Genomic DNA, 25539 nt, shown 5'->3' with positions numbered 1-25539 from the left:
CTTTGACCAACAAAGAAATCCAAGGCACTGTCCGTGTTGTCAACTAAGAAAGCTGACAAAGAAAGTTGGCAGTGCCGACAATAATCAAGCAACGATCCGATGTTGATTTTTCGATTTGAAGAAATCCAAGGAATGATTTGACATTCTTGAGCACAAATCAGAAACCTCAACCCTTTCCTTTCTCCTGCAACACGACATCGTCAACCACCTAAGGAAGGGCAATGACGCCGCAAAAATGAGTGGGAGATCCAAATCTCTTGCTCGCTTTTTAGTCAAAAAATCATGATAGAATCATTAGAGATACCACTTAGGAGAAAGAGCGAGTGCTGACCAAGGTTTAGGGTGGGAAGAGAGCATCGCCAAAGACAAAGACAGTGACTTGAGAGGGAATTTAAAAAAAACTATGGTGAAGGGAAAAAGTTATTTTTCAAAATTGGAAAAGTTGAAGCTGAAGTGAAATTGTTAATTTTCAAAATTTGGGAGAGAAAATGGGTTAAAATTATATTTGTTAATATTAATGATGAAATGACATTTTTGCCCTTTTAATTAATAGCTAAATGTAATAAAAGTTGGATGATAAGTGGGTATTTGAGATTTTTAAAAGTTGAGGGTGGGTATTTGAGATTTTTAAAAGTTGAGGGTGGGTATTTGAGATTTTTAAAAGTTGAGGGTGGGTATTTGGGAATGCATCAAAACTTGGTTGGGAATAAGTCCTTTGGCCTTAAATTATTAGCTAAGTAATAGTGTTTCATAGTGTGGCAAGTAAAATCTTCACAGTACATTATGAATTTGGAGAATAATAATATTGATTTGGAGAAGATTATAGGGATGGTTATAGATACGTTGGGACATTATAGACACTAGTTTGAATTGTTTGGTTAGAGACTTTAAAATAATGAAAGAACACACCATGACTTAAAGATGATGTATTTTAATAATGTTGACAAATAAGGAACCATGATGGAATTGAAGTTGTTGATGACAAAACACACAAACTCAATTCTAAACTAAAACAAAAGATCGATAGATTTCAGTAATCGAACAATGGACTCTGATGAATCCTAGCCAATGAAACTCAATCATGCACATCTTTGCCTTAAGCCTTTGTGGAGTGAGGCAAAACTAGAAGTGAATGAAGAGAAAGATTAAAAAAGGTGAAACAAAGAGCTGAAGAGAAGAATTGGATCATGAAGAAATAATTCAGTCCAAAAACCCACCTAATCAATCATCCCATTCCACAATAACAATGCAACCCAATTTGCATTAGGTGTTAATTACCACTCACACCCACATACTAATAACTAGTCCAACTACTAAACCGCTCACACTCAAACCCCAACGGAACTTATTACCAAGACCCAACCATTAGACTTGATCCTTAGCCTAATTGAGTTAACTTAAATACAATTCACGCATCATGCTCAATCATTCACCAGTCAAGTCCAATCACAATCCACTTAATCAATTCCAAACCATACATGTTTCAATTAAACCCAAAACATTTTAATGGAATTGAATTCCTAATTTAAGATTATAATAACAATAATTAAAGATTATGATAATATTTGAATAATGAAAGAATTATGATTGCATTATATTTAGAAAATCAATGATTTAATAGAATTTGAATTAAGATCGGATTTTAAGATATGACAAAAAAAAGGGACAACATGAAGTAAAAAAAGAGGGAAAATCTGGTTAGAGTATTTGATCGGGACTTCTACCTTGGGAGGAAGGGCACCTCTAATTGCCTGGGAAGGATTTAACACCTCTTTGTTGCTTGAACTATTTTCTTAATTTATCACTATTATTCACACGTACCAATATTTTGTTAAGTTCATTTCATTGTTTTTCCTATGCGGTCGTTTTTCTTGTTGTGTGGGATTGATTAGTTTGCAAGATTACTATCAACATGCTTAGGATAGTTTAACTAATAGGCAAACTGATTAACAGTGATTAGTCCATGTGTGTAAGGGGCCAGCAAAAATTCTGGCTTCATGTTGATCAGGCACAAACTTCTTTACGTACAAATTAACGATTCTCCTAGTTCGGTAGACTTGCCCTGCCAATTCATAATCCTCTGTCAGTGTAGGTGTTGGAGCTTTTATGGAAATTCTGATCATCATTAGGCTCAAGCGCCTGCTTGCATAGTTTATACAATTTTTGCTTGGTACATACATATGCATGGATTCAGGACCAACAATTCACAGCCTCTAAATTCTTGGAGCTGGCCATGTTTGGTGCTCTGCAGCCAGAGGGGATCCAGGGAGATAAAGTCCATTCATCTGTTAACAATATAAGCACCAAGAATATTATACACATATAATTCCTATTACTGGATTAGCCCATCCGTACAAATCCAACCTGAACCCTGTCATATTTGTGACAACTCCAACCCAGTGATGGCAAGATGAACTTAAAATCAATTTAAGAAGATAAAATTTATCTTTACTTCATGTCTTTTTCCGTAAGCATTGATTACTAAAATATTCTCCTTTCAAATGTTTGATTGTTTTTTATTAATGGCTTCCAATCTTCTGATTGAAAAAGTGAAGATTTTAACTAGATGTATGCTTTTCAATGAAAGAATAGATAGTTTGCTGGACCTGCTATTCTACTGTCAATAGATATTCTAAATTTTTAGCTTTTTTCTTCTTGTTTTTTCTGACAATTTTTTCTGCAGTTTATTTTTTATTCAGCTGCAAGGTTTTGTGTTGAAATTGCAACTCGTCAGCATGGTTGCTGTGTGTTGCAAAGATGCATTGCTCATTCAATTGGTGAACTTCGTGATAAGTTATTAACTGAAATTTCCAATCATGGTCTTCTCCTTGCTCAAGATCCCTTCGGCTATGACCTAAAATGTGTTAATTCTTGTTGTTATTTTCTGACAGTCAAACTCATTACAGGACATGATAAAACATGGTGTCTATATATATATATATATAGCAGTATTATACTTATTCATTTCAAGTGTATAAATATGTATAATTTATGTGTGCCTTCACTTATTGAGTATTTTTTAATTTTTAATTCAAAATTACTCAATTATATAATAATATATATTAAATATATACTTATTTGTGTATTCAAAATGGATACGTATAATTTTATTATATATATTCTAATATTTTTAAGATGTTGATCCATCTATTTCAATGACAAAGCCCTCGGGACAAATATTCTCTTTATTTGTATATTTTAGGATGCATTATGCTGGCTGGGTATTGGTCATTTGTTATTGTGGGAATTGAAAATATTGTTCCGTTTTACTTAGGTTTTGAGCAATTACATATTTATTTCCATGAAATATCTCATTATTAATTTCTTTTTATCTGGCCTGTTGCGCTGGTTATTAGGTAGGCTAAGCTACTCAATCTGCATCTTATATTGATATGCTACCTGATTATCTATTTGTTGAAAAGAAACTGAGTTGCTCACTCTCCTTACACACACACACACACAGTGAATCTTTTCCAAGAGTAGCTTTCATATATTTTTCTTAGAGGAAAGTGTAAGAATTTGCATCACAGCTAAGTATTATGTCCTGTTTTCTCATCTCCCACTATCAAGGGTTTTTAACTATCCACTCTTGTCAGCATGTTCGAGTGGAAATTAGGCATCATATGTGCATCAAATTTGAAAATGCGGAAGTAGATTTCAACACAATTTCATGAACCTTGATCAAAAGGAATCCAAGTTTTAGAATATTGGCCATCCTTTCCTTCTTCATTTTCCCATCTCATATCTGGCCCTCTCGCCTCGTTGACATGGCCATTGCCTATAAGTTTTGTTACACACCCTGAATTTTCTTGATAAATTATTCTTGTCTCCCAACTTAGGTGTCGATACTCACATTTGTCAACCTTAAATCACTAGGTTTCTCCATCCATCAAGCTAATGTTTACAGAAAGTGTTGCTTCCTTGGTCGCTCCGCATTTGGGTAGAAGAGGACTGGTCACTTAATGCCTTTCTATAAAGCATTTGTTGTGTTCCAATGTGTTCATACACCCAAATATCAATTTAAATATATAATCTAGCAAAGTAAGACTATGTGTATAAATAATAAATATTATTTTATGTACTAATAATAATGTGTAATGATATGATTAAGTATTATTTTTTCTCTAATTTAAAATCACCTAATCACATGATATTATGTTCTCATTAGTACACAAATTAATGTTCATTGTTAGTGCATGTATTTACCCCAAAATAAATGCATACCCTTGTGTATCATAGGCTAATTTTCCTGTTTCGTGGTTTTTTTTTTTTTTTTTGTATCATTGTTAACCTTGGACAGTAATTTAATCCAAGAAGTGGTTGCTTTTAAAGTTATTTTGGTTCTGCAACAGGGTTTTATCTGATTCTATGACTCAGAAAACTTTTATCATTCTGTGGCATAAATTATGTTGTTCAATATATTATAGAGCTGAAGATCCCATCTGTCACAGCCACCTTACTTGCTCAGTTCAAAGGCCGCTATATTCACATATCAAAGCAAAAATTTAGCAGTCATGTTGTGGAAAAATGCCTCAAGCATTTTGGAGAGAGTCGATCACAAGTTGTCCATGAATTGCCGTCTGTGCCTCATTTTGAACAGTTGCTGCAAGATCCATTTGCCAATTATGTCATTCAGTCTGCATTGACAGTTACCAAGGTTTGAAGCGCGACATCCTTCTAGCAGCTTCTTTGATGTCTTCCAAACTTATAGAACCTTACTCCTTAATTTCTATCTTCAGGGTCCCCTTCATGCTGCACCGCTTGAAGCTGCTCGACCACACTCTTTCTTACGAACAAGTCCATATTGTAAGCGGATTTTCTCACGAAATCTGTCAAAGAAGTGATGTAAATTCGTGTGTAGTAGCAAGTGTTGTTGCCCTCCCAAACTTACTTACCTGTTCACTATTCGGAAGTATTACTGTATCTTGGGGCACTGGATGTAGAATAGCCTTCAAAATTTGAAGCGGGTCCTCATGAAAACCGTTGAAACTTAGTATCTTCAGATGGTCTGTCCAAGATTTTGAAGAACGTAAACAAGAAGTTTTTGCTCCCGGTTGTTTATTTTTCCTATACAACTTGTCTGTACTATTCTGTTGTCTTTTTGGTGTAGTTGTTGTCCTGTTGATCTGAACTGTTAACGTATAATGTTTCACTCGGTTGAACCGCAGTTTTTACATTTAATCTGGGTAAATGCCATGCGGTAGTTTATTTCCTCTTCAATTCTGAGATGATTTTCTTTAGAGATGACAAAAGTATCTCGCTTTCTAAGAATATAAAAATGATATGGAAATATTATGTTTCTTTTTAACTTCTACAAATATTCTAACTGGGACCACTGTCGTAAAATTATGACTGCTCCCCACTACTTACAGCTGTTCAGCTGCAGTCCAGAGTGAAGGTGTCTTGTGTACTTCTTTTCAGTCCATCTTTGTAGTTGAGTTTGATAGAAATAGATATCGATTTTGAAGATGACAACTGAGTTTACCGGACGAATTTTCATGAAACACTTTTCTGTACGTTGTTTCAATTTTTTTTTATTTGTTACTATTTTGATTATAAAAACTCCAACCGGCTTATTAAATATAATTTTAAATCCAATAAAATTATGTACACAATTTTATATATGAATAATAATATATCATTATATAATTAGATGTTATTTTATTTTTAATTTTTGACTATCTAATCAAATGATTATATGTTATTATTTTTACATAAAATTGTGTATATAATATTATTCTTTATTATTTTGATCAAATTTGATTTTGGTTGAGTCTGATTTTGATGTGTTATTTATTATTTTTTCAGTTTCATAGTATAAAATTTCTAGTTTATTTATTTATTATTTTCACTATTTCATTGGATAAAAATTCTAAATTAGATTATATTATAATATTATATATCATATAATGTTTCATTAATAATATTAATTCGATTCATAACCCAATTCATAATTTTACACAATCTTGTTTTCCGCAAACTTTATGATTTGAGTTCAATGCTAAAAATGAATAATATAACTCCATGTTTATTTGTGAGCATTTATTAAGTGTGGAAGCAGTTGCTTTTTTAACCTCACATTTCCTCTACTTGATCCTAACCTTTTACAATACAATTTATTTATCCGGATTTAATAGTATAAAGGGCTCTAGAACTGATCTAACGTCTGGGAAATCATGTGCATGGATGGCCTAGATCGTGGATTGACATGTAAGCAAGCAGTTGCTAGCTTTACAATGGTCATCACTTGCTCCTCAACTTCAGGAGGAGGAAGTGGAAGTCGTTGGTCCAGAATATCTTTCACCAGCATGCTCTCACTTGTTAAATGGGACAATAGAGCAGAGATTATATCGCCTGGATGCTTTCCTTTAATCACTTCTATTGCTATCACTCCAAAACTATACACATCACATTTTTCTGTAACTTCCATTGTATAAGCGAGCTCTATAAAAAATTCAGTCTGAATCATCATTATACAAACATTATGTCATATATTAAAATTAGGCACGCAATTCAGGATGAGCTATAATACCTGGTGCAATGTATCCATATGTGCCAACAAGTTCGGTCCAATTGGATGAGTCTCTCTTCAACAGCTTAGCAGTGCCAAAATCTGAAACATGAGCCACATATTCCTTGTCAAGCAAAATGTTGTTGCTTGATATGTCTCGATGAACAATTGGAATAGAGCAATTATTATGCATGTAAGACAGCGCATGAGCCACATCCCTGACGATATTCACCCTCTTGAACCAATTCAATTCTTTAGTGGTTTCTTCTTTGCTCAAGATTGTGGCCAAACTACCCCTTTCAAGATACTCATAAACTAAAAAAGAGTGCTGCTTGTTTGAGCAAAAGCCGTACAACTTCACAATGTTTCGGTGTCGTATCTCCGTTAAAGTCTTGACCTCATTCAAAAACTCCTTTTGATGTGTTATTTCAACATTTGGTAACGGGTGGAGTTTTTTAACAGCTACTATGCTACCTGATGGCAGCATGGCCTTATAAACGCTACTGTATCCTCCTTTCCCAATACAGTACCTAGCATCAAAAGCTTTGGTTGAATCCATGATTTCTTTGTACAAAATTCTTCCATCAACAATTGGCACCAAGAAAAGCTCGCCATCCTCCTCACTGCTTTGTTCAGCTGATTTGTTTTTCCTTCTTTTCTGAAAAATTAAGTAAACCCCGAGTGCAAACAGAAGAACTAACAAAAGAGGGAATATAATTGAAAACACCAATTTTTTGACCTTTCCATTTTTATGTTTGTAAGTGACAGGAGATGTGCATGGTGGGAATCCCTGAACATTACCGCACAATCCCTTGTTCCCTTGTAACATATCAGCATCTTGAAATGCTTTGCTCTCAGGAATAGGGCCCTTCAACTGATTGTAGGATACGTCACCATACAACAAACCCCTCATTTCCTCAAAACTGTTCGGAATGGAACCAGTAAGAGAATTATGGGAGAGATTTAGGAGCTCCAGGCTCTGCAAATGGCTTATTTGCGATGGTATCTCTCCTCCAAGAGAATTATGACTCAAATCTAACTGAGACAAGTGAAATAACTTCTCAAACTGAATTGGAATTTCTTTGCTAAATTTGTTATTGCTCAAATTCAGGTAGTGCAGCTTGAGCAAGTTTCCTAGATCTTCCGGCATTGCCTGACTCAATTTGTTTGAGGACAGGTCCAAAGACTCAAGATTAACTAGTAGCCCAATTTCTTGAGGTATAACACCGGAAAGTTGATTGTCACTTAAGTTGACCTTCGTAAGAAAAGTCAACTTTCTCAAAGTCTTTGGAATCTCCCCAACTAAACTGTTGGAAGAAAGATCAAGTGATTGTAGTTGAGCTGCATTTCCAATCTCTGGTGGTATGGTTCCAGTTATATTATTCCTTGCCACGAGTAAGGAACTTAAATTTGGACAACTTCCCCATTTTGATGATATTTCACCATGGAATTTGTTATGGCTTATGTCTATGAAGCTCAACTTTGGGTAGATACCGAACTCTGCTGCTAAATCTCCAGTGAGTTGGTTGACTTGAAGACGGACTCTTACCAAGCTTGTGCAGTTTTTCAAGCTTTTAGGGATGTTACCTGTGAGATTATTGTTGCTTGCAGTGAAGTTTGCAAGTGAACCACCTTGGCAAATGTTAGGCAGAGGACCAGTAAACTGGTTTGTGTCTAGTTGCAATACTGACAATTTCATGAGATTTCCCATTTCTAGAGGAATGGATCCAGAAAGTTGGTTTTGACGAAGATATAACATTTCTAAATTAATCAAATTGCCAAATGAAGGAGGAAGCGAACCATTCAATTGGTTTACATTCAACTCTAGATCTGTGAGAGATTTCAAGTTTCCAAGCTCTGTAGGAATGAGACCAGAAAGCTGATTTTCATAGAGATGAAGGTAGGTGAGGTTCATGAGGCCACCCAATGATGCTGGAATAGAGCCAAAAAGGTTGTTGGTATGAAGGCTTAGATGTTCAAGACACTTCAAATTTCCTAATTCTTCAGGAATGGGACCAGAAAGTTGATTGTGAAAGGCATGCAACACAATAAGCTTTGTAAAATTTCCAAAACTGGAAGGAATGAGGCCTGTAAGACGGTTGGTATCCATGTAAAGTTCCACCAAATTGGTTAAATTTCCCATTTCTACAGGAATGAAACCTGAAAGCGAATTATTGAAGAGATATAACCTCACCAAGTTGTTCAGATTACCCAGAGAAGCAGGAATTTGACCGTCTAGACTGTTGCTAGACAAGGCAAGTTCATTAAGAGATCGACACTGACCAATTTCAGATGGAATTGAGTCATTCAATTGGTTTTCAACAAGGTGCAGGATCTGAAGATTTGTCAGGAGACCAATTTCAGGTGGGATTTGTCCAGAGAATTGATTAAAGGATAGATCAAGATAAATGAGCTTTGACAGGTTACCAATTTGAGATGGAATAACACCAGAGAGTGAATTTACTGCGAGATCAACATATTCAAGATTTGGGAAAAAGGAAGCTGAAAACTCATACAACGTACCATTTAAACCGAAACTAGTAAGGTTTATTTTGATGACGCTTCCAACTAAATTGCATGAAATTCCAAGCCAAGCACATGGGGTTGTGAGTGGCTTAGAGTTGGTGGCACTAGGAGAAAGCAGAGTCCATGAAGTTAACCGAGATTTTGTTTGGTTTTCAAAGCTAGCTTTCCATTTTAGGAGAGCGTTTGCCTCTTCTACTGAAGAGGCAGAAGCAACAAAACACAACAATTGGACAAGGAAGAGGGAGGTAAGTAGTTTTTCAAAGCTTAATTTGTCCATGTCTGTTTCTTTTTTAATTTTGTGCTGATAATATACAAATTCCCTCTTATTTATAGCCAGCAACTTAGTAGAGTTGGGCTAACTCTCTATCTAATTTCCACTGTGCAATTAATATTAAAAGACAAAAAAAAATTACTTATGATTTTCTCTGAAGACTTTGATCTTTGGTCACTGCATCTAATTTCCTCACATATGTAGACTCTTTGCAGAAGTTTGACCATCTGCGTATTTGACTCGTTTGAATAATATTCGGAAGTAGGAGCTTGAAATTTTTTTGCCTGCCCAAAGTCCACAAGAATTAAACGAAAAGAAAATGAGCTTAAATTGATGACAAAAAATTTTTCTTTTGAATCAAATGAATATTATTTGTTTGAATAATATTAGAAAGGGCCTTTGTCGATCACCGTCGTCCTAGTTTTCATCAGACGAAGACCAATCATCTTCGTCAACAAAAACCTTTTATCTTCATCCTCAATGAAAACAGCCAATAAGTGAAAAGACAATCACCAGAAGGAAGAGATCTGATCGCCAAAAACTGCAAATGTCGCCAGAGTGAAGGACAAAGGAAATTGGGTGTAACTAAAATTTTTTAAAAAGTTGGGGAGGTGATGATATAGAAAAGAGTTTACAACCCTAGAGTTGGGAGAGGGGTAGAGGAATGAACTTTTAAATCTGGAAAATTGTTTTCTAGTCACCTCTCTTACTCTGACTTTTACCTCTCTTCCCAATCACAGGCGAAATTTATTGAATTTAATTTGGAAAATTGCAGTCCAACACTTAAAGGGGGCTGGAATTTGGAATTGGAACTTGGAAGTTGAAATGGAAGACTTGATTAGTCTAAGGACGTACTAAAGAGGACACGCAGCTTAGATCACGCTGACTTGGAAGAAAGCTACTTGACAATAGATGCTTGAATTGATAATCAATCTACCACTCATATTCTTCTATAGCTGATGATCAAACTTATTTGAGCAAAAATTGTTTTCTCAATGCATGATTTTTTCTGTTCTTTTATACTACTTTTCTACCCTTTTACTGTTAAGATTAAATAGTAAGACTGACTGATAGATCGGAGAACAGAATTTTCAACAAATCTTGAGTGGGAAATAGTCATCCAACCTATCAAAAATCACAAAGCGTGAAAAAGAAAATGGACAAGTTAAAAGCCTCTCTTCTATAAAGCTTATTATAATAAGTTCTAATGATTCTTACCAATCAGGGCATCAACAAAGAAAGTTTGGACATCAGTACTCTTTTAAGTTAAAAGGACCAACAGCAAGGTTATCATCTTGCAATCAAAGTATTCGAACCTACTAACTGAAACATATGATAATCAACATTGGCATGTTCAGTGAAAAATCAATGAGTGCATAAAAATTAGTATAAAAGGTACAAAATGAAAGCACAGAAACTTATGTCAAAGCTATTAAACAAGGCACTAGTTTCAATAAAGTGTGTCTAGCTTCAAACTTTTCTTCTACATGATATGTCAGTTGAGCATAAATTACCATCAAATCATGCATTGAGCATTACACTAATGAAAAACACATTGCAAATATGTGTTCTTCCTTGTGGAAGCAAACACACACAACCCATCAAGCAAAAGAAATTTCAATCACATTGTATGCTGCTTCATGCTTCCTACAAAGTAAAAATACCAACATAAAAAGTTCAGCCATAAAGTTCATGATGCAATTTAGAACTAAAAAATGTGGATATGGGACTCACATGACCATTGGTTCTCTGCAGAGATGGACTTGGAGAAACAGAGCGCCGACCATGTGGTGACACAGTTTTCAGAGCAGGGGAGTGTTCTTTAGGGTTGTGTCCAACAGGACTTTCATCTCTCTGAGTCTTATGTTGAAAAGGGGCCCTCTTAGAATCAGGATTATGCCGACTAGGGGAGGCACTTCAAGATATAAACATTTTCCAAACAATAAGAAATTACAAAAGTCAATTCAATGATGAGAATATATATATGTGTGTGTGTGCCTCTCTCTCTCTCTCTCTCTCTCTCTCTATATATATATATATATATGAATCTTTTAACTATATTTCAATACAAATGTTTTAAAACTTTCCATTTAGCACCAGACTTAGTTTTAGAAAAACTAATTCAGCAAAAAAAATACATACATATATATAGACATCCAATACCTTCCATAAGATCGGCTTCGACTGCGTCTCTCTTCATTATATCTGCCTCTCCCAGAATGCCTTCGATGATCAGGACTAGAGCTGCGGCTCATGCTTCGGCAGCGATGATCTCTTTCCCTCTCACTGTATCTGTCACGATCATATCTATCCCTGCTTCTACTAAGGCTTCTCTTCCTATAATCTTTGTCCCTGTCCCTATATTCATCCCTATACCTAAAAATATATTCTTCTTGTCAGCGTCTATAGTTTTGAATTGTGTCAGTATATTCAAGCATAATGATTGATATACATATGATTTTTTTAATCAGAGGCATACACAACAAATATAATAAATTAATGGTAGTATTATTGACAAACAAAATGATTGCATTCAGTATTCTACTTCATAGCATAAAAAGGTGTTTTTTCCAGACACTGACATTATAGATGTATATGACAATATCAAACAGCACCAAAATCATGCACTCATAAGCATATGCACAGATATAAGTGTGCTTGTAGTGGAAAACAATTCCCGAACATTGGACTCTCCAAAGCAAAGAAAAAGCTCAATCCATTAAGTAAAGACAGATGTAAATAGTATGGAGAGTCATTTCAAACTTGGTTTAAGATGTGAAAAAACACTAATTCATTATTTTGGCAGACAGCAGATCAAAAGGAAAGAGATTTTGGTGGATAAAGGATTTTAGGGTAGGAAGGTATTTAGAATGAGAAAATCAACGATCTAAAAGTAAGGGCATAATCCAGCCAAAACCAAGTACCTCAACATTGTAAATCAGCTACTTGTATCATCCCATCAAAATATACACTAGTTAACTTGTCATCCAAATGCAATCAGTAGAGAAAACCGCATATGATACTATGAAATCTGTACTAAAATCTAACTTAAGCACATAAACATGAGTCAGAACAACATCTGATATTTTCATCAGAATTGAACTTTCCTACAGAACTGAATGGGCAGATTGAAAACAATAAAATCAAAGGAATAAATTGTTTGACATGTACTAATAATCAACTAAAGTATGGATGAAGTAGCATAGATAATGAAAAACCAATAATATGAAAGAAAATTGATAAGGAAAAAAGAACATGCTTGTACTACACTCTCACTTATATCCCATCACATTATATGTCATTTAACTAGACCTTTCTTATTTTTGGGTTCTTTAACAATACTTTAGATGTCAAGTAACAATCAAATGTATAAATGCAGTAGGACACTAATAAATTGCTTTGTCATGCAACTAAACTGTCCTAAATTAAAAAGTAGCCAGCTTTCGAGTTAAGATCTAAAATGATAAACCCAAAATAATGAAAATCATGATAGATTTAGTGAATATAATTATAATGAAAATAACGTTAACAGTATCAACAAGACAAACAGTAATAACCACATAAAACAAGATTCACAATCAATAGCTAATTAGGGAAAAACTACCCTTTTGAAACAAGGACCTAATAGCATGGCCCAAACTATAGTTGTTAAAAACAAAAAGTGTTTAAAGGCAATGAGGGGTACTATCGCTTAGGCGAAAAAAGCAAGGCAAAGGCATTGCTTTTGGACCAAAGGTGATAAATAAAAATTAAAAAGGACAGTGATTGAACAAGAAAATAGAGCAGAGGGTTAAGCAAAAGAAAAGAAAAATCTGCAAATAAAAAGTTGGTAGATGGTTGCATTTAATGCAGCACATGTAAAACTTTAATAAAGGAAAAGATTATAAATTAAATATTATTATTTGGTCACCATCTCTTGGCCAACCTCTCCGGCAACCTCAGAACTCGTCAATGATCTTTTCGTCAACCTTAAATCTCTCCAACAATATTTTTGACGATCTCAAAACTGACTAACCACCTTTTCGGCAATCTCAGAACTCCTTGTTGACCTCTATGATGACCTTAAAACTTGCCAATAACCTTTAAAATTGCCTTGAACATTAGTCTTGTGTGATAACAAAGCACACTTTTCCAACGCCTAAAGCTTCTCCAAAGGCGTCAAAAAAGCACTAAAGATCACCTTTGGACCACTAATCGCCTAGAACATACTCAAAGTGATGGCCATAACACCTTGAGTATAGCCTCGCCTAGGCGTGCCTTTGACAACTATGGCCGACACATTGGCAGAATCATCTTTTTGGTCGAAGAATAATTATCCTTGAAACTTGGTTCAAAAAATTCCTCAACGTACCACAACCCTTAACAACTGAAAATCCAAGACAAAATCAACTTTCATGTTGATGGGCAATCACAACAAGAGACTTCACTAAGTGTATTACAAGCCAATACCAACAACAACAAATATGGCTGAGTAAAGAACATAAAAGTCCAATTATAACAAGGATATTCTTGAAAATGATCCTGACCTTGGACGAGGACTGCGGCTTCCTGACCGGCCTGCTGCTTTTGAAGATGTCTCAACTATCCTCCCTTTATGACTGAAAAAAATTAAGCAGCAAGGACTCAAATAAACAAATGGCCTGCAACATTATAAATATCATGCAAAAAACCATATAAAACTAAGTTCAAAACCAAACTGCGATTGCAATTAAAGAAATATTCCCCAATAAAACATAAACAATTAATTAAACAAGCACTACTCACATTCGCTCGGCATTTGGACCGTACTTGGCGAATTGAACCATAATTTCTCTTCCATCCACAACTCTCCCTAAACATAAGGTTTAGAACCAATTAAATATAACCAAATCCAAATTCTTTGTATAAAAAAAATCTAGTTTTCATTATTAGATAATAAAACAAGATAAGGAATTAAACCATCAAGCTTGTCCACAGCCTTTTGAGCCTCGTCCGCATACTTGTACCGAACGAAAGCAAAACCTCTCGAGTCACCAGTCCTGCACACATAAAAAGAAAAAAGCATTTAATTAAAAGAAAAAATAAGTACAGGCATAAATGAGTATATGCGTTAAGATTAAAACACACCTTCGGTCCCGGGGAATGAAGACGTCGACGACCTTCCCGTACTTGTCGAAGAGAGGAAAGAGGTCATCCGCGGTGGTGCCTAGGTTAAGAACACAAAAAGATAAAATGAGAATTGAAGACGAAAATATGATTTTAAAAAAGGGATGATACTAAGGTAAATACGGAAAGTGATATTAAGGACGAGGAGTGAGTAAGTGTCTCTGATGTCTGGAGGTCCTGATTTCCCAAAATGCGACATCTCCTCTGCCCCGAGGGAGAGCGAGTCCGTGAGAGGCAGAGGGGCTGCTGGTAGGGTTTGAGTTAAGGGACGATGACGAATATGCCCCTTCGCAACTTTTTACATTTTAAGCTTTTCCCGCCAGGTTGACTTTCACAAAATTTATTAAATGGTAATCACCATATTATTAAATAATTGTAAACTATGAGTTGTTTGATTTGTGTAATATTTTATTATTAAAATAGATGGATTACTTAGAAGATTACTGGGTATAAATAATTACTATGTTTGATAAAATTTAGTAAGTATAAATAATTATTGTGTTTGATTAAAGGTAATAAAATATTACTAGTAAATTATTTTACTTAAATACTCTTGAATATAATTATTTTCAAATATTTTTATATTATTTATCATATTAATTAAAAATAAATTTATTTTTGTCTCAAAAAATTAATAAATAATAATATAATTATAATAAAATTAAGATTATCTCGGTAATATTTAAATACCTAAGGTGAAAGTGGTAATCAGATTATCACTTATATTACCTGTCACGTCAGTATTGATAATAGAAGATTACTGTAATTTTTTATTACTAACAAATCAAACAAAGGAATAAAAGATAGATTACCAAGATAATCTTAAAAAACTCAAACCAAACGCCCCCTAAAAGTAAAATAATATATAATCATATAATAATTTTTTATTATTTATATATAAATTATATACATAATTTTATTGATTAATAAAATATCCATATTTTAAATGGTTATAGCAAAGTAATCAATTCTTTAACAACTAAATTTATAATCAAATAATTTGGTCGGATATAATTTTTACTCTTACCTCTAACTTTATAATAAAAACTTTAAAATCTCTAACCATAATTGTCATGTTCATCTAACTAAAAAACTCATATAAAATCAATATTTACTTGCATTGAATAGATCATTGTATTGTTAGAAATATGGCTTAGATTTCAAGATCTTGCAAGGTGAAAGCATTTGCCAAGAGTTTAAGATATATGTTAAACTTTAAATATGAAATGTTAAACTTCAATTTAAGGGCTAAATGTAAGATTTAAAACTATTGGGGTTTAAAAAATTTGTAATAGCATTTTCAATTTAGGGTTACAAATGCACAATTTTAGAAGCTAAATATTCTTATAAAGTTTAGTGTTTTAACCAAACTTTATAGTATAACGCTAATTTTTTGTTTAGATGGTAAGTACAATATTTTAGAATATAAGAATATAAATAATTTTCATCAATATTTTTACGAGTGTATCCACAATATATAATACATTTAAACAATGTATAGAAGTTTAGTACTCCAATATATCCTTTGGTATAAAAACAAGTCATGAAGATAATGTTTGATATAATAAACTATGCGTAGCTTTCACTTATTATATATATGGTAATGATTCTTTAAGTGTTTTAAATTATTTTCTTTCCAAAGCATTTCATAGTACCCCAATATACCCTTAATTTCATTACCATGAATTTGTTTTATACAAGGGTATTTTGGTATTTTTAAATTATTGTGTATGTTTAATCACCATTTATGCTTGAGTAGTCAAATGATAATGTATGTATGACATGATTTTTGGAGCGGGATTTTTATACTAAAGCTAATACACAATAGTTGTGACACAACTGTTTGTTTAATGGCAATCAACACATATGAATGTAAAGGGAATAATATTATAAAAACAGATAAAACCTCTGTTAATTTTGTTATAATTAAAATATCTTCTATTATATTTAATCTGTCAACTCTATAAGGAACCAAGTCTAACAAAAAGGCCAAACACTTGGGCCTAACAAAAGTGAACACTGAGATAAGACGATTTAGAAAGAAGAGTAAAAAAATAATAATAATAAAATAAAATAAAAAAGGTTTTGGACCTTAGATGATCCGGAAAATACTTTTTTTTTTTTAATTAGGCCAAATGACTATTTTCCACTCAAAGTTTGATACAAATGTAATTTTTCACTTATTAATTATCAAAAATTTAAATATTTATCCGTTTATTAAATTTTATTGTGTACTGTTAAGAGTACAATTATTATTTAATAAAAATATTTTAAAAAAATTATAAATTCATCACATTTTTCCGCTACGTTTAAAAACTAATAATTTCCTCTTATTCAAAGTTTCAAAAATGACCATTGTCCCCCCAGGGTTTAAATATTCTTCCTTGTTGCTTCTCTAACAATCGGTGCCAACTAGCCTTCTCCCTCCTATCTCCCAAACCCTAGATAAAACAATCATTATGACATGATAAAATATGAAAAATAGAAAACCCATTAATTTATATATATATATATATATAGATACACATGTATTGTACGATATATATACATAACTGGAAATTTAATACATGAGATGAAGTCCATAAGATAATCTATCTCCCTACCCACCGCAGAAACAACCATCCAGGAGACAGCCACAACAAAAAACTGCAACGAAATCACATGCAAATAAACAATTTATAACCTTCGTCGCTCATTAATAATCCCCACTTTATTTTATTGATCATTTTAATTATATTTCATAATGTAATTCTATTGTGTAGATTAAGAAGCAAAACAGCTCAATTTTATTTAAGTTTTTTTGAAATCTCATTTATATTTCATTTGCATTTTTCTGTCATCCTTGCATACCAACAAAATCACAATATTAATTATTTTATTTTATAAAATCATAAATAATATATTTATCATTATAGTCATTTTCTAATTAATTTGATAGTATTTCTATTCAAAGTTTCGAAAAAAAAAAAGCTTAAAAAGTATTTAGATAAAATGACAACATGTGACATGATAATGCATATGAATTTCCTTAGAAAACACTATAATTATAATTTTGAAATCTAGAAAATTTGGCCATCAATCAAATAAGAATTTTTTGCATACGTCAGGAAATTTAATGTATTAAAAAGTCAAACTTTTATGTTATAAAATTTCTTCTTTTGACTTAGCCCTCTTTGAAGGAAAATTGGTGATCTGACCGTCAGCCAGACTGCTACATTTATCATTCATAAATTTATCCTCACCACTCAGATTCAGATATCTACTGCGAAGAATTTCGGCCTAGAAAAACAAGAAATAAGCAAATGGAATTCCACCACATATCATCAATATCAAAATAATTGCACATCATGTCCAGCCAATTCAAACTAGTGCAGTTGACAATATTCTGCCTGATCCCACACCCACAATATTCTGTTCACACGCCAGTTACATACAGTAAATGTGACTTTCAGTTTATTTATTTTTACCTTTAACTAAAATATTCTGTGGTAAGAATTTGTTCGACCTAATTTCACCTCCCGTGTATAAAGACTTCTTTCTCCAGTTTCGTCATCCATTTAAGTCTAGCTTGTTGATCAATTTATACCACATAAAAAATGAAAACAAGATTTCTTTCCGCAGGTGGATATTGACTTCTATTACATTGTCTTAGTTTGTAAGTTCTGTCAAGGCAAAACAAAAACTTCACATTTATCTATAAAGATGGATTTGAACTGAATCAAACTCGTTGAACTGATTTTAAAGGTGTTTCAACTCAGCGCATTCGAGAAGAGTCATGTTCAAACTTAAACTGGAGTTTAAGTTTGAATTGAGATTTGAGCTCAGCTTGGTGGTATAGTCAAACAAAAATAATTTAAATGACGTCATTTTGATATGTATTAGTTAAAATGATATTATTTTAATTTATTCGTATCAAAATTTTTCAGGTTTACGAGTTTGATAAGCTAAATACCTTTAAAACTTGAGTTCAAACTTAATCTCATTTAAAATAAACTCATTTTCATTCGAACTAAGTTTGAATTTAAACTAATACAAATTCAGTACAAATCTAACTCTATTCATCTACCTTGTAGATTCTTTGTCTTATTCTTTCATTCTTTTTTAGTTAATTACTTTTGGAATATCAGGAACATATCTCCACAACAACCAAGATTTTTTTATTTTTTAATGTATATTGATATTTTGTAGGAGAGAAATGTTGAATATCCATTGAAGAAATAAAGCCCCGGAGTAGGTATCGCCAGGAAAAGCATGAATTCGGAGATTGACGACAAGCTCAAGACGGTTGTACCGTCTCATTAGTTAGTCTTGTTTTTGAGATGTTCATTCAAAACCGTGACATCAACCCAAATGACAATTCATCCTTTACTTTTGACTAAAGCCTGGAGTTGAGTTGATCAACCTTATACAGCGAGTTTGAAAGCGATTTAATAACTAATTTAGCACTAACAAATCAACAATTTCTTACTAAATAATTCATCAAGTTGCACATGTCACAGATGACAAATATCATATAAAACTAAGATAGCGAAAGCCAAAAACAGTCCGTCTTCCATTCTTTAATCAAGGTCGGCCTCCTCATGCAGCTCCTATTCAAACGGTAATAGATAGAAGATAATCATGGAAGAGTTTTAAATTAGTTTGGAAATCTTAATCAGACATGTAGAATTATGGGGTTGCAGATGACTAAAACTCCATATTCCAACTTCAATTTTCTTGGTCTTATACGTCCCCCTCAAGTACGAAGAACTGTGAGTAAAATTTTACGTTCATATTAATGAAAACAAATACAATACAATCCAATAAAAAAAAAAAATCTAATCCTACAGAAAAAGAAATACATATATTACAATAAAATAAGGAAAGTGAATATTGTCTTAAAAGATAAATCAATATAATAAAATAGGAAGCAAATAATCATTTAACATTCTCCATAATTGTAACAAGAGTTTACGGAGCTGCAATATTGGAGACACAATGAATAAAAACTGTTGCAAGACAACCCATTTGGGCAATTATTTGCAAGTAGAGAGATCCTAAGAATATTAAGAAGACAACAAGCTCCTCATGAATGAAATGAAGATCAATGTCGGTATGTCAAGTGCAAACAGAAAGACATGGTTGGTGGTTGCATGTTTGGTGAGTAAAAATAGATAATCGTTGAGCAACATGATGGATAACTAATGCAATATCAAGTTTAGAGAGAGTAAGATTTAGACCACCAACAATGTTTTTGTTTGTGACTACAGAAAATGAGAAAATAACAACGTTTTGATTCTGTTGACAAAGGAGGAAGACAAATATCAACAAGAGAGAGTTATAAGGAAAGAGAAACGAACAAGAATAGAGACTTTATTGCATGTCTATGGCTAGAAATAAGAGAGAGGACAATGATGGAGTGGTTGCTAAAGGGGGAGCGCATTGGAAGGTGAAAGAGGATAGTGCTTTAGTGAGCACTAGAAAAAGGGTGAGTCAAAAAAAGAGTAGTTATGTCGAGGGGGTGAAACCATAAAGTTTTAGAAGTGCAGGAAGACGATTGCAAAAAAAATTAGAGAAAAACCTTAATTTTAGGGGTGAAGAGTCAGTGTTTAAAACTGAGAGGTATGAAAAAACATTTGTTGTTTTAATAACATGAAATTGTGAGCAAAATTGTATGTTTATATTATGATAAATTGTACAATTTATACAAATTCAATACAATCCAATAATGAATTTTAATCCTATGCAAAAGTATAGGTGAATTTGATTTGAATTGGCTTATATTGAATCTAAAATTCGACTCAAATGAATCAATTTTGAATTGGAGCTCCAACTTGACAGCTTAAATTGAAATTAATTTATTTATTCTTTTGATAATACTGTTTATTTTTTGACAATATAGTTCATCTTTTCAATGTAAGAAACACTCTTCCAATGACATTATTTACTCTTTGATTACGCTATAATGATATTATTTACTAATTTGAATTTAAACTTAAGTTAGATACTACAATTTTGACTTGAATTTTAGCTAACCCTACCCTCAACTCTACTAAGATAGAATACACTTGCACAGTAAAGGAATACATAAATGAACATAAATAAGAAAATAAATGAGGAAGGGGAATTGAATATAATAAATTAGGAAACAAATAATCATTAAAAAAGTAAAGTAGGCGAATAGGATAGATATATGCAACAACCGTCGGCCACTTATATATATATATATGGGGTTTCATCCCTGACACAGAACTTGCGAAGCTTAGTACTTGGATTTCTCTGGTATTGCTTCTGGATACCAAGAAAGAGCAAGGAAAAGAGAGAAGCATAATGGCCGTAGGAGGTTTTGCTGTTGATGGATCCTCCAACTTTCATGGGAGGATTACAGCGTCAGTGGTTGTCACCTGCATCGTCGCTGCATCAAGTGGCCTGATTTTCGGCTTCGACATCGGAATTTCAGGTCCGTTTAATTTCTTCCAAAGCTTATTTGTTTATTAATTTTCTTTGTCATATCAAAATTCGCCCGTGCCGTCTCCGTAAGGAAATTAAATTTTCAGATAATCTTCTCTTAACAAGTAGACCAATCGAATGTGTTGCCGTTGAAGAAAATAGTTTAGTAGCCATAGCAGAACTTGTCCAAGACAACGATAGAAATGGTTTTTTTTCTTTTTTTTTTCCGACGTTCTAAATGAGGAATGAGTTAACAAGCATTTGTCCTTCAATTTTTGTTAAAAATAACTCAGTCTTGAAGTTTCAAAAAGTAACACTTTTAATCCATAAAGATAAGGATACTGATATCTCCTTCCTCGTCATAGTCCACTTTCCCACTCTGTCCAAATTATGTCAAAAGGAACCGAATACCCAGTTGTTTGAGTACAGGAAAATACGTAAATTTTCAATCAATAATCTCGTATCCTAAGAAAATATGCGAATTGGCAGGAACTGTGTTGTTGTTTTGTTTTTCTAAGAAAGAGAATAACAAATCTTACGAAATTTTCTTTGATTTGTTTTTTCATGTGACAAGTATAATTTTTAAAATCTGAGGACTGACTGAAATTTAACCATAACTATGGAAAAGTAAGCGAACAAACGTTTTTTATAATAAATTTTGAGAGTTGGATGATTAGGTAAGCGGTAGGTACAAGAAGTGGCAGGCGACCTGGTTTGGCTAGGTTTTTCTATATTTATATATTATTTATTTATATTATATTTATTAGGTGTTAGAGTTTAAATCTTCGATATCGTGAAAAATTAGTTATATGACATAACTGAGAGCGAGAGAGAGTGAGAGAGAGTGAGAGAGAGTGGACTCTGGAAGTTGACTGGTAGACAAATTATTAGTGGTAAAATAAAATATTAGTTATAATTTAATTCAGAATTACGGGATTGATTGCTGGAATGATAAGGAACAGTGAAAGGAGTATGAATAAAGTTTTCTATGGTGTGGAAAGTCAATCCACCAATTTGGAGGCATTCTAATTGAATGAGTCCCCACGTATTTGTCATTCTGTTATTTACGTATGCAATGAACAAAGCTATCGTACCCTTTTCATGTGTATCCTGACTGTATCATACGTCTTTTTAAAATAATATTAAAATTAAAAAATTTAATTATTACTTCATCATCTTAAAAAGGAGTTTTTTGTTTTGTAAAATAAATAGTAAAATTATTATTTTAATTTAATTTTTTTGATTTTAGATAAAAAATTATAATATATATTATTTAAGGTGAACAAGTGTTTTTGGACCAAACTTTAGATGAAAAAAAAAATGTAATTCACACTTTATAATATCATCAACAGTTCCACTCTTGGGTTGTTACTGTGGGTGAGAAAGGATCATAGGATATATACATCACATAGTCATGAGAGATGGTGACCCCTAACATAATTTTCCTGGTTATTCTCTTCTTGTTAACTTGTTGGAGTCTTTGTTGACAGCAACAATTAGAGGATTTGGACTGGTTAGGTGAATTGTTTCAATGGATTTACATGTTTTCTCTTTAAAATACATTCGATTAAATGAGAAATCTGGTTGCCATAACAGCTAACATATTTCTTACTACTAATGTCAACAATTAACAGGAGGTGTGACAACAATGCTGCCATTTCTGCGGAAATTTTTCCCATCAGTGTTGGCAAAAATGATGGAGGCCAAAACAAATATGTATTGTCTGTATGACAGCCAGGTTTTAACACTGTTTACATCATCACTCTACATAGCAGGCTTAGCCTCATCTCTTGTGGCTAGCCGCCTAACATCAGCAATAGGCCGCCGTAACATAATGGTCCTTGGTGGCTTAACTTTCCTTGCTGGTGCTGGCATCAATGGTGGCGCAGAAAATATAGCAATGCTCATCTTAGGCCGTATCTTGCTTGGCTTTGGCGTTGGTTTCACTAATCAGGTGACAAGAAATTAAGTCTCATATTAATGCAACATGAAATGTGCTTAATTAAGAAACTTGTATCGTTTGTATAGTTTTTCTAACAGCAATAAAAATGTTCCAATGAAGGCAACTCCCATATACCTGTCCGAGGTGGCACCTTCAAAATGGCGTGGCGCCTTCAATACGGGTTTCCAGTTTTTCATAGGCATTGGTGTGGTGGTATCCAATTGCATAAATTTCGGCACAACTAGACTCAGCTGGGGCTGGCGCCTCTCACTGGGGCTTGCAGGAGTTCCTGCTGCTATCATGACAATAGGCGCCCTTTTCATAACTGACAGCCCCAGTAGCTTAGTTGAAAGAGGCAAAATCGACAAAGCAAGGCGTTCTTTACAGAAAGTTCGAGGGAAAGACGTTGATGTGGAAGATGAGCTAAGTGAAATAATGAAGTCAAGTGAAATTGCGAAAGCTTCTTCTGAAGAACCTTTCCTCACCATATTTGAGAGGAAATACAGACCTCACCTAGTTATGGCAATTGCCATACCGTCTTTCCAACAGCTAACTGGCATCAACATTATTGCCTTCTATGCTCCCCAACTGTTTCAATCAGTTGGCTTTGGAAATGATTCAGCTTTAATAGCATCCATTATACTAGGAATGGTAAATCTTGGCTCTATTCTTGTATCTACCGGTGTAGTCGACCGCTACGGTCGAAGATCCTTGTTCCTGGTGGGTGGCGTTTTAATGTTTGTTTGTCAGGTATGCACCAAATTATCTCATCTTACTATCTTTTTTGCGTTATAATCTTTAACATACATATGGGAAAGTTTATACTTCATAATTTTCTAATTGTTTCGAAGATTGCTGTTGCTTTCGTGCTGGCGTATGCATCAGGAGTTTCAGGCAACAGGGAAATAAACAGGGGATATGCCATATTAGTACTGGCACTAATGTGCATCTACGCTGCTGGTTTTGGTTGGTCTTGGGGTCCTCTATCCTGGCTCATTCCAAGTGAAATATTCCCCATGAAAATTAGGGCCACTGGTCAAAGCATAGCTATTGCTATGAATTTCGCAGTAACATTTGTGCTATCACAGACATTCTTGACTATGCTATGCCACTTCAAATTTGGCACCTTCTTGTTCTATGCTGGTTGGATTGGGGCGATGACCATATTTATTGCACTTTTCTTGCCTGAGACCAAGGGAATTCCACTGGATTCAATGTATAGTGTGTGGGAGAGGCACTGGTTTTGGCGCCGATTTGTCAAAGACTAGACCCCAACACCAATTTTACACCATCAACATATGTTACATACTTCTTATTTCAATAAGTCATGGAGTCAGATATATGTGTATATACATATATATGTATCTGTTCATAGTGGCTCTAGCCTTTGTTGTTGCGTTAGCACTACAGTATTACGTCTGCCAAGTTACTTGCAATTTATGTAATATAGATTAATGCTTCAATAGTATACTGTGATGTAAAAACACAATTTTGATATTTCTTCCAATAGTTGACCGTGTTTGACTCAATTGAACTACCTCTATAATTATTAATTCTTCGACCATTTGAAAAACTCAAGATATTAGCCGAGCAAAAGTGAATGTGGGTTTCAAAATCAATTCATAATAGTTGAAGTGTGGAACACTTCAAAAAAGACGGTTGCCAACCAAGACTAATTAATAATAATACTGGAGCCAGACACACCTAACTCATGGATTTACAATTTTAGTGTCTTAAATTACATAAAAATCTTCAAATTCAATAAATTTAATTATCAAATTATTAATAAAATTAAGTGTATTTAATTAGATACTTAAATAATATACTATTATGTAATTTAATGATATTAAATTAAAAATAAAATAATTCATACTTTACATGTAAAAAAGACATTATTCATAAATTATAAGATCCTGGGTTGTTAGCAGCATACAACAGCAACCAATGTTCCTGTTTTCTTCAATTTGATTCACCAGAATAGAGTGATCAAAGTTAGTTGTCACCTAGTATGTTTGTAACAAAATGGAAATTAAAGCATATAAAATTATTTCGATAAAATTATATATATTCATAATAAACAAATGTATATTTGATCGATATTATTACATAATTAAATAATTTTAAATTAAAAATAAAATAATATTTAATTATATGATAATATATAAAAAAATCCGTTATAATAAACATTATTTGAATTATTTATCCTTAACGTAACGCATTTCAATTCCTCATTTATAAATGGAAATAATTTTTATTTCATACAACTTGATGTCTTATGGTATAATTCATTCGTAACTGACATTTACGTTTGACGAATCACTAGGGCTCATCGAATTGAATGCACTTGTCTTTATTTTCCATTTGATTTTTCACACGTTTTTAATTCAATAATCCCAGGCCCACAAAATATTTTTAGGAGTGAGCTACACATTTTCGCCCATATTGTTTGGCCTACGACCACTTTGACCATGGTATAAATAATTATATTTTATCCAAAATCAAATTTTGTTTAAAATCTTTACAGTCTGATGGAAACTCTAACTATCGGCGATGTTCTTTTACCATTACCATAATCTCAACGTCAACTCAAATTTTGGTCCTCAATACCCTCTCTTTGTTGAGATTTGCACTATCATTGAAACATCCTTTATTTGATTGAGGGGATTTATTAACAACAATTTAGATTACAAAGAATCGAGGATAATGGGGGTTGAA

General features: G+C 33.2%; 3 protein-coding genes across 4 annotated transcripts; 1 reads left to right on the top strand and 2 right to left on the bottom strand.

Annotated features, from left to right (window-relative positions):
- Positions 1–6017: 6017 nt before the first annotated feature.
- Positions 6018–10583, bottom strand: LOC123228848 (MDIS1-interacting receptor like kinase 2-like). Its single transcript, XM_044654322.1, has 2 exons — positions 6533–10583; positions 6018–6444 (listed from the first exon to the last, which is right to left on the bottom strand). Exons 1-2 carry the CDS (start codon positions 9312–9314, stop codon positions 6149–6151), a joined length of 3078 nt encoding a protein of 1025 aa, XP_044510257.1. The 5' UTR covers positions 9315–10583; the 3' UTR covers positions 6018–6148.
- Positions 10584–10726: 143 nt separating this feature from the next.
- Positions 10727–14738, bottom strand: LOC123228849 (serine/arginine-rich splicing factor SC35-like). Of its 2 annotated transcripts, none has more exons than XM_044654323.1 (8): positions 14577–14738; positions 14415–14493; positions 14247–14326; positions 14073–14139; positions 13835–13948; positions 11472–11684; positions 11043–11223; positions 10727–10955 (listed from the first exon to the last, which is right to left on the bottom strand). In XM_044654323.1, exons 1-8 carry the CDS (start codon positions 14650–14652, stop codon positions 10947–10949), a joined length of 819 nt encoding a protein of 272 aa, XP_044510258.1. In that variant the 5' UTR covers positions 14653–14738; the 3' UTR covers positions 10727–10946. The 2 variants fall into 2 exon arrangements, with proteins under 2 accessions (XP_044510258.1, XP_044510259.1); XM_044654324.1 differs by having other exon boundaries at positions 13835–13906.
- Positions 14739–20629: 5891 nt separating this feature from the next.
- LOC123229098 (sugar transport protein 5-like) lies at positions 20630–24353 on the top strand. The gene is made up of 4 exons (XM_044654678.1): positions 20630–20892; positions 22517–22836; positions 22945–23574; positions 23676–24353. The coding sequence occupies exons 1-4, from the start codon at positions 20763–20765 to the stop codon at positions 24090–24092; spliced, it is 1497 nt and encodes a 498-aa protein (XP_044510613.1). The 5' UTR covers positions 20630–20762; the 3' UTR covers positions 24093–24353.
- Positions 24354–25539: the final 1186 nt, after the last annotated feature.

Source organism: Mangifera indica, chromosome 11 (genome assembly GCF_011075055.1).
Source record: "Mangifera indica cultivar Alphonso chromosome 11, CATAS_Mindica_2.1, whole genome shotgun sequence".
NCBI classification, from domain to species: Eukaryota; Viridiplantae; Streptophyta; class Magnoliopsida; order Sapindales; family Anacardiaceae; genus Mangifera; species Mangifera indica.
This window is presented reverse-complemented; position numbering and strand designations above follow the sequence as displayed.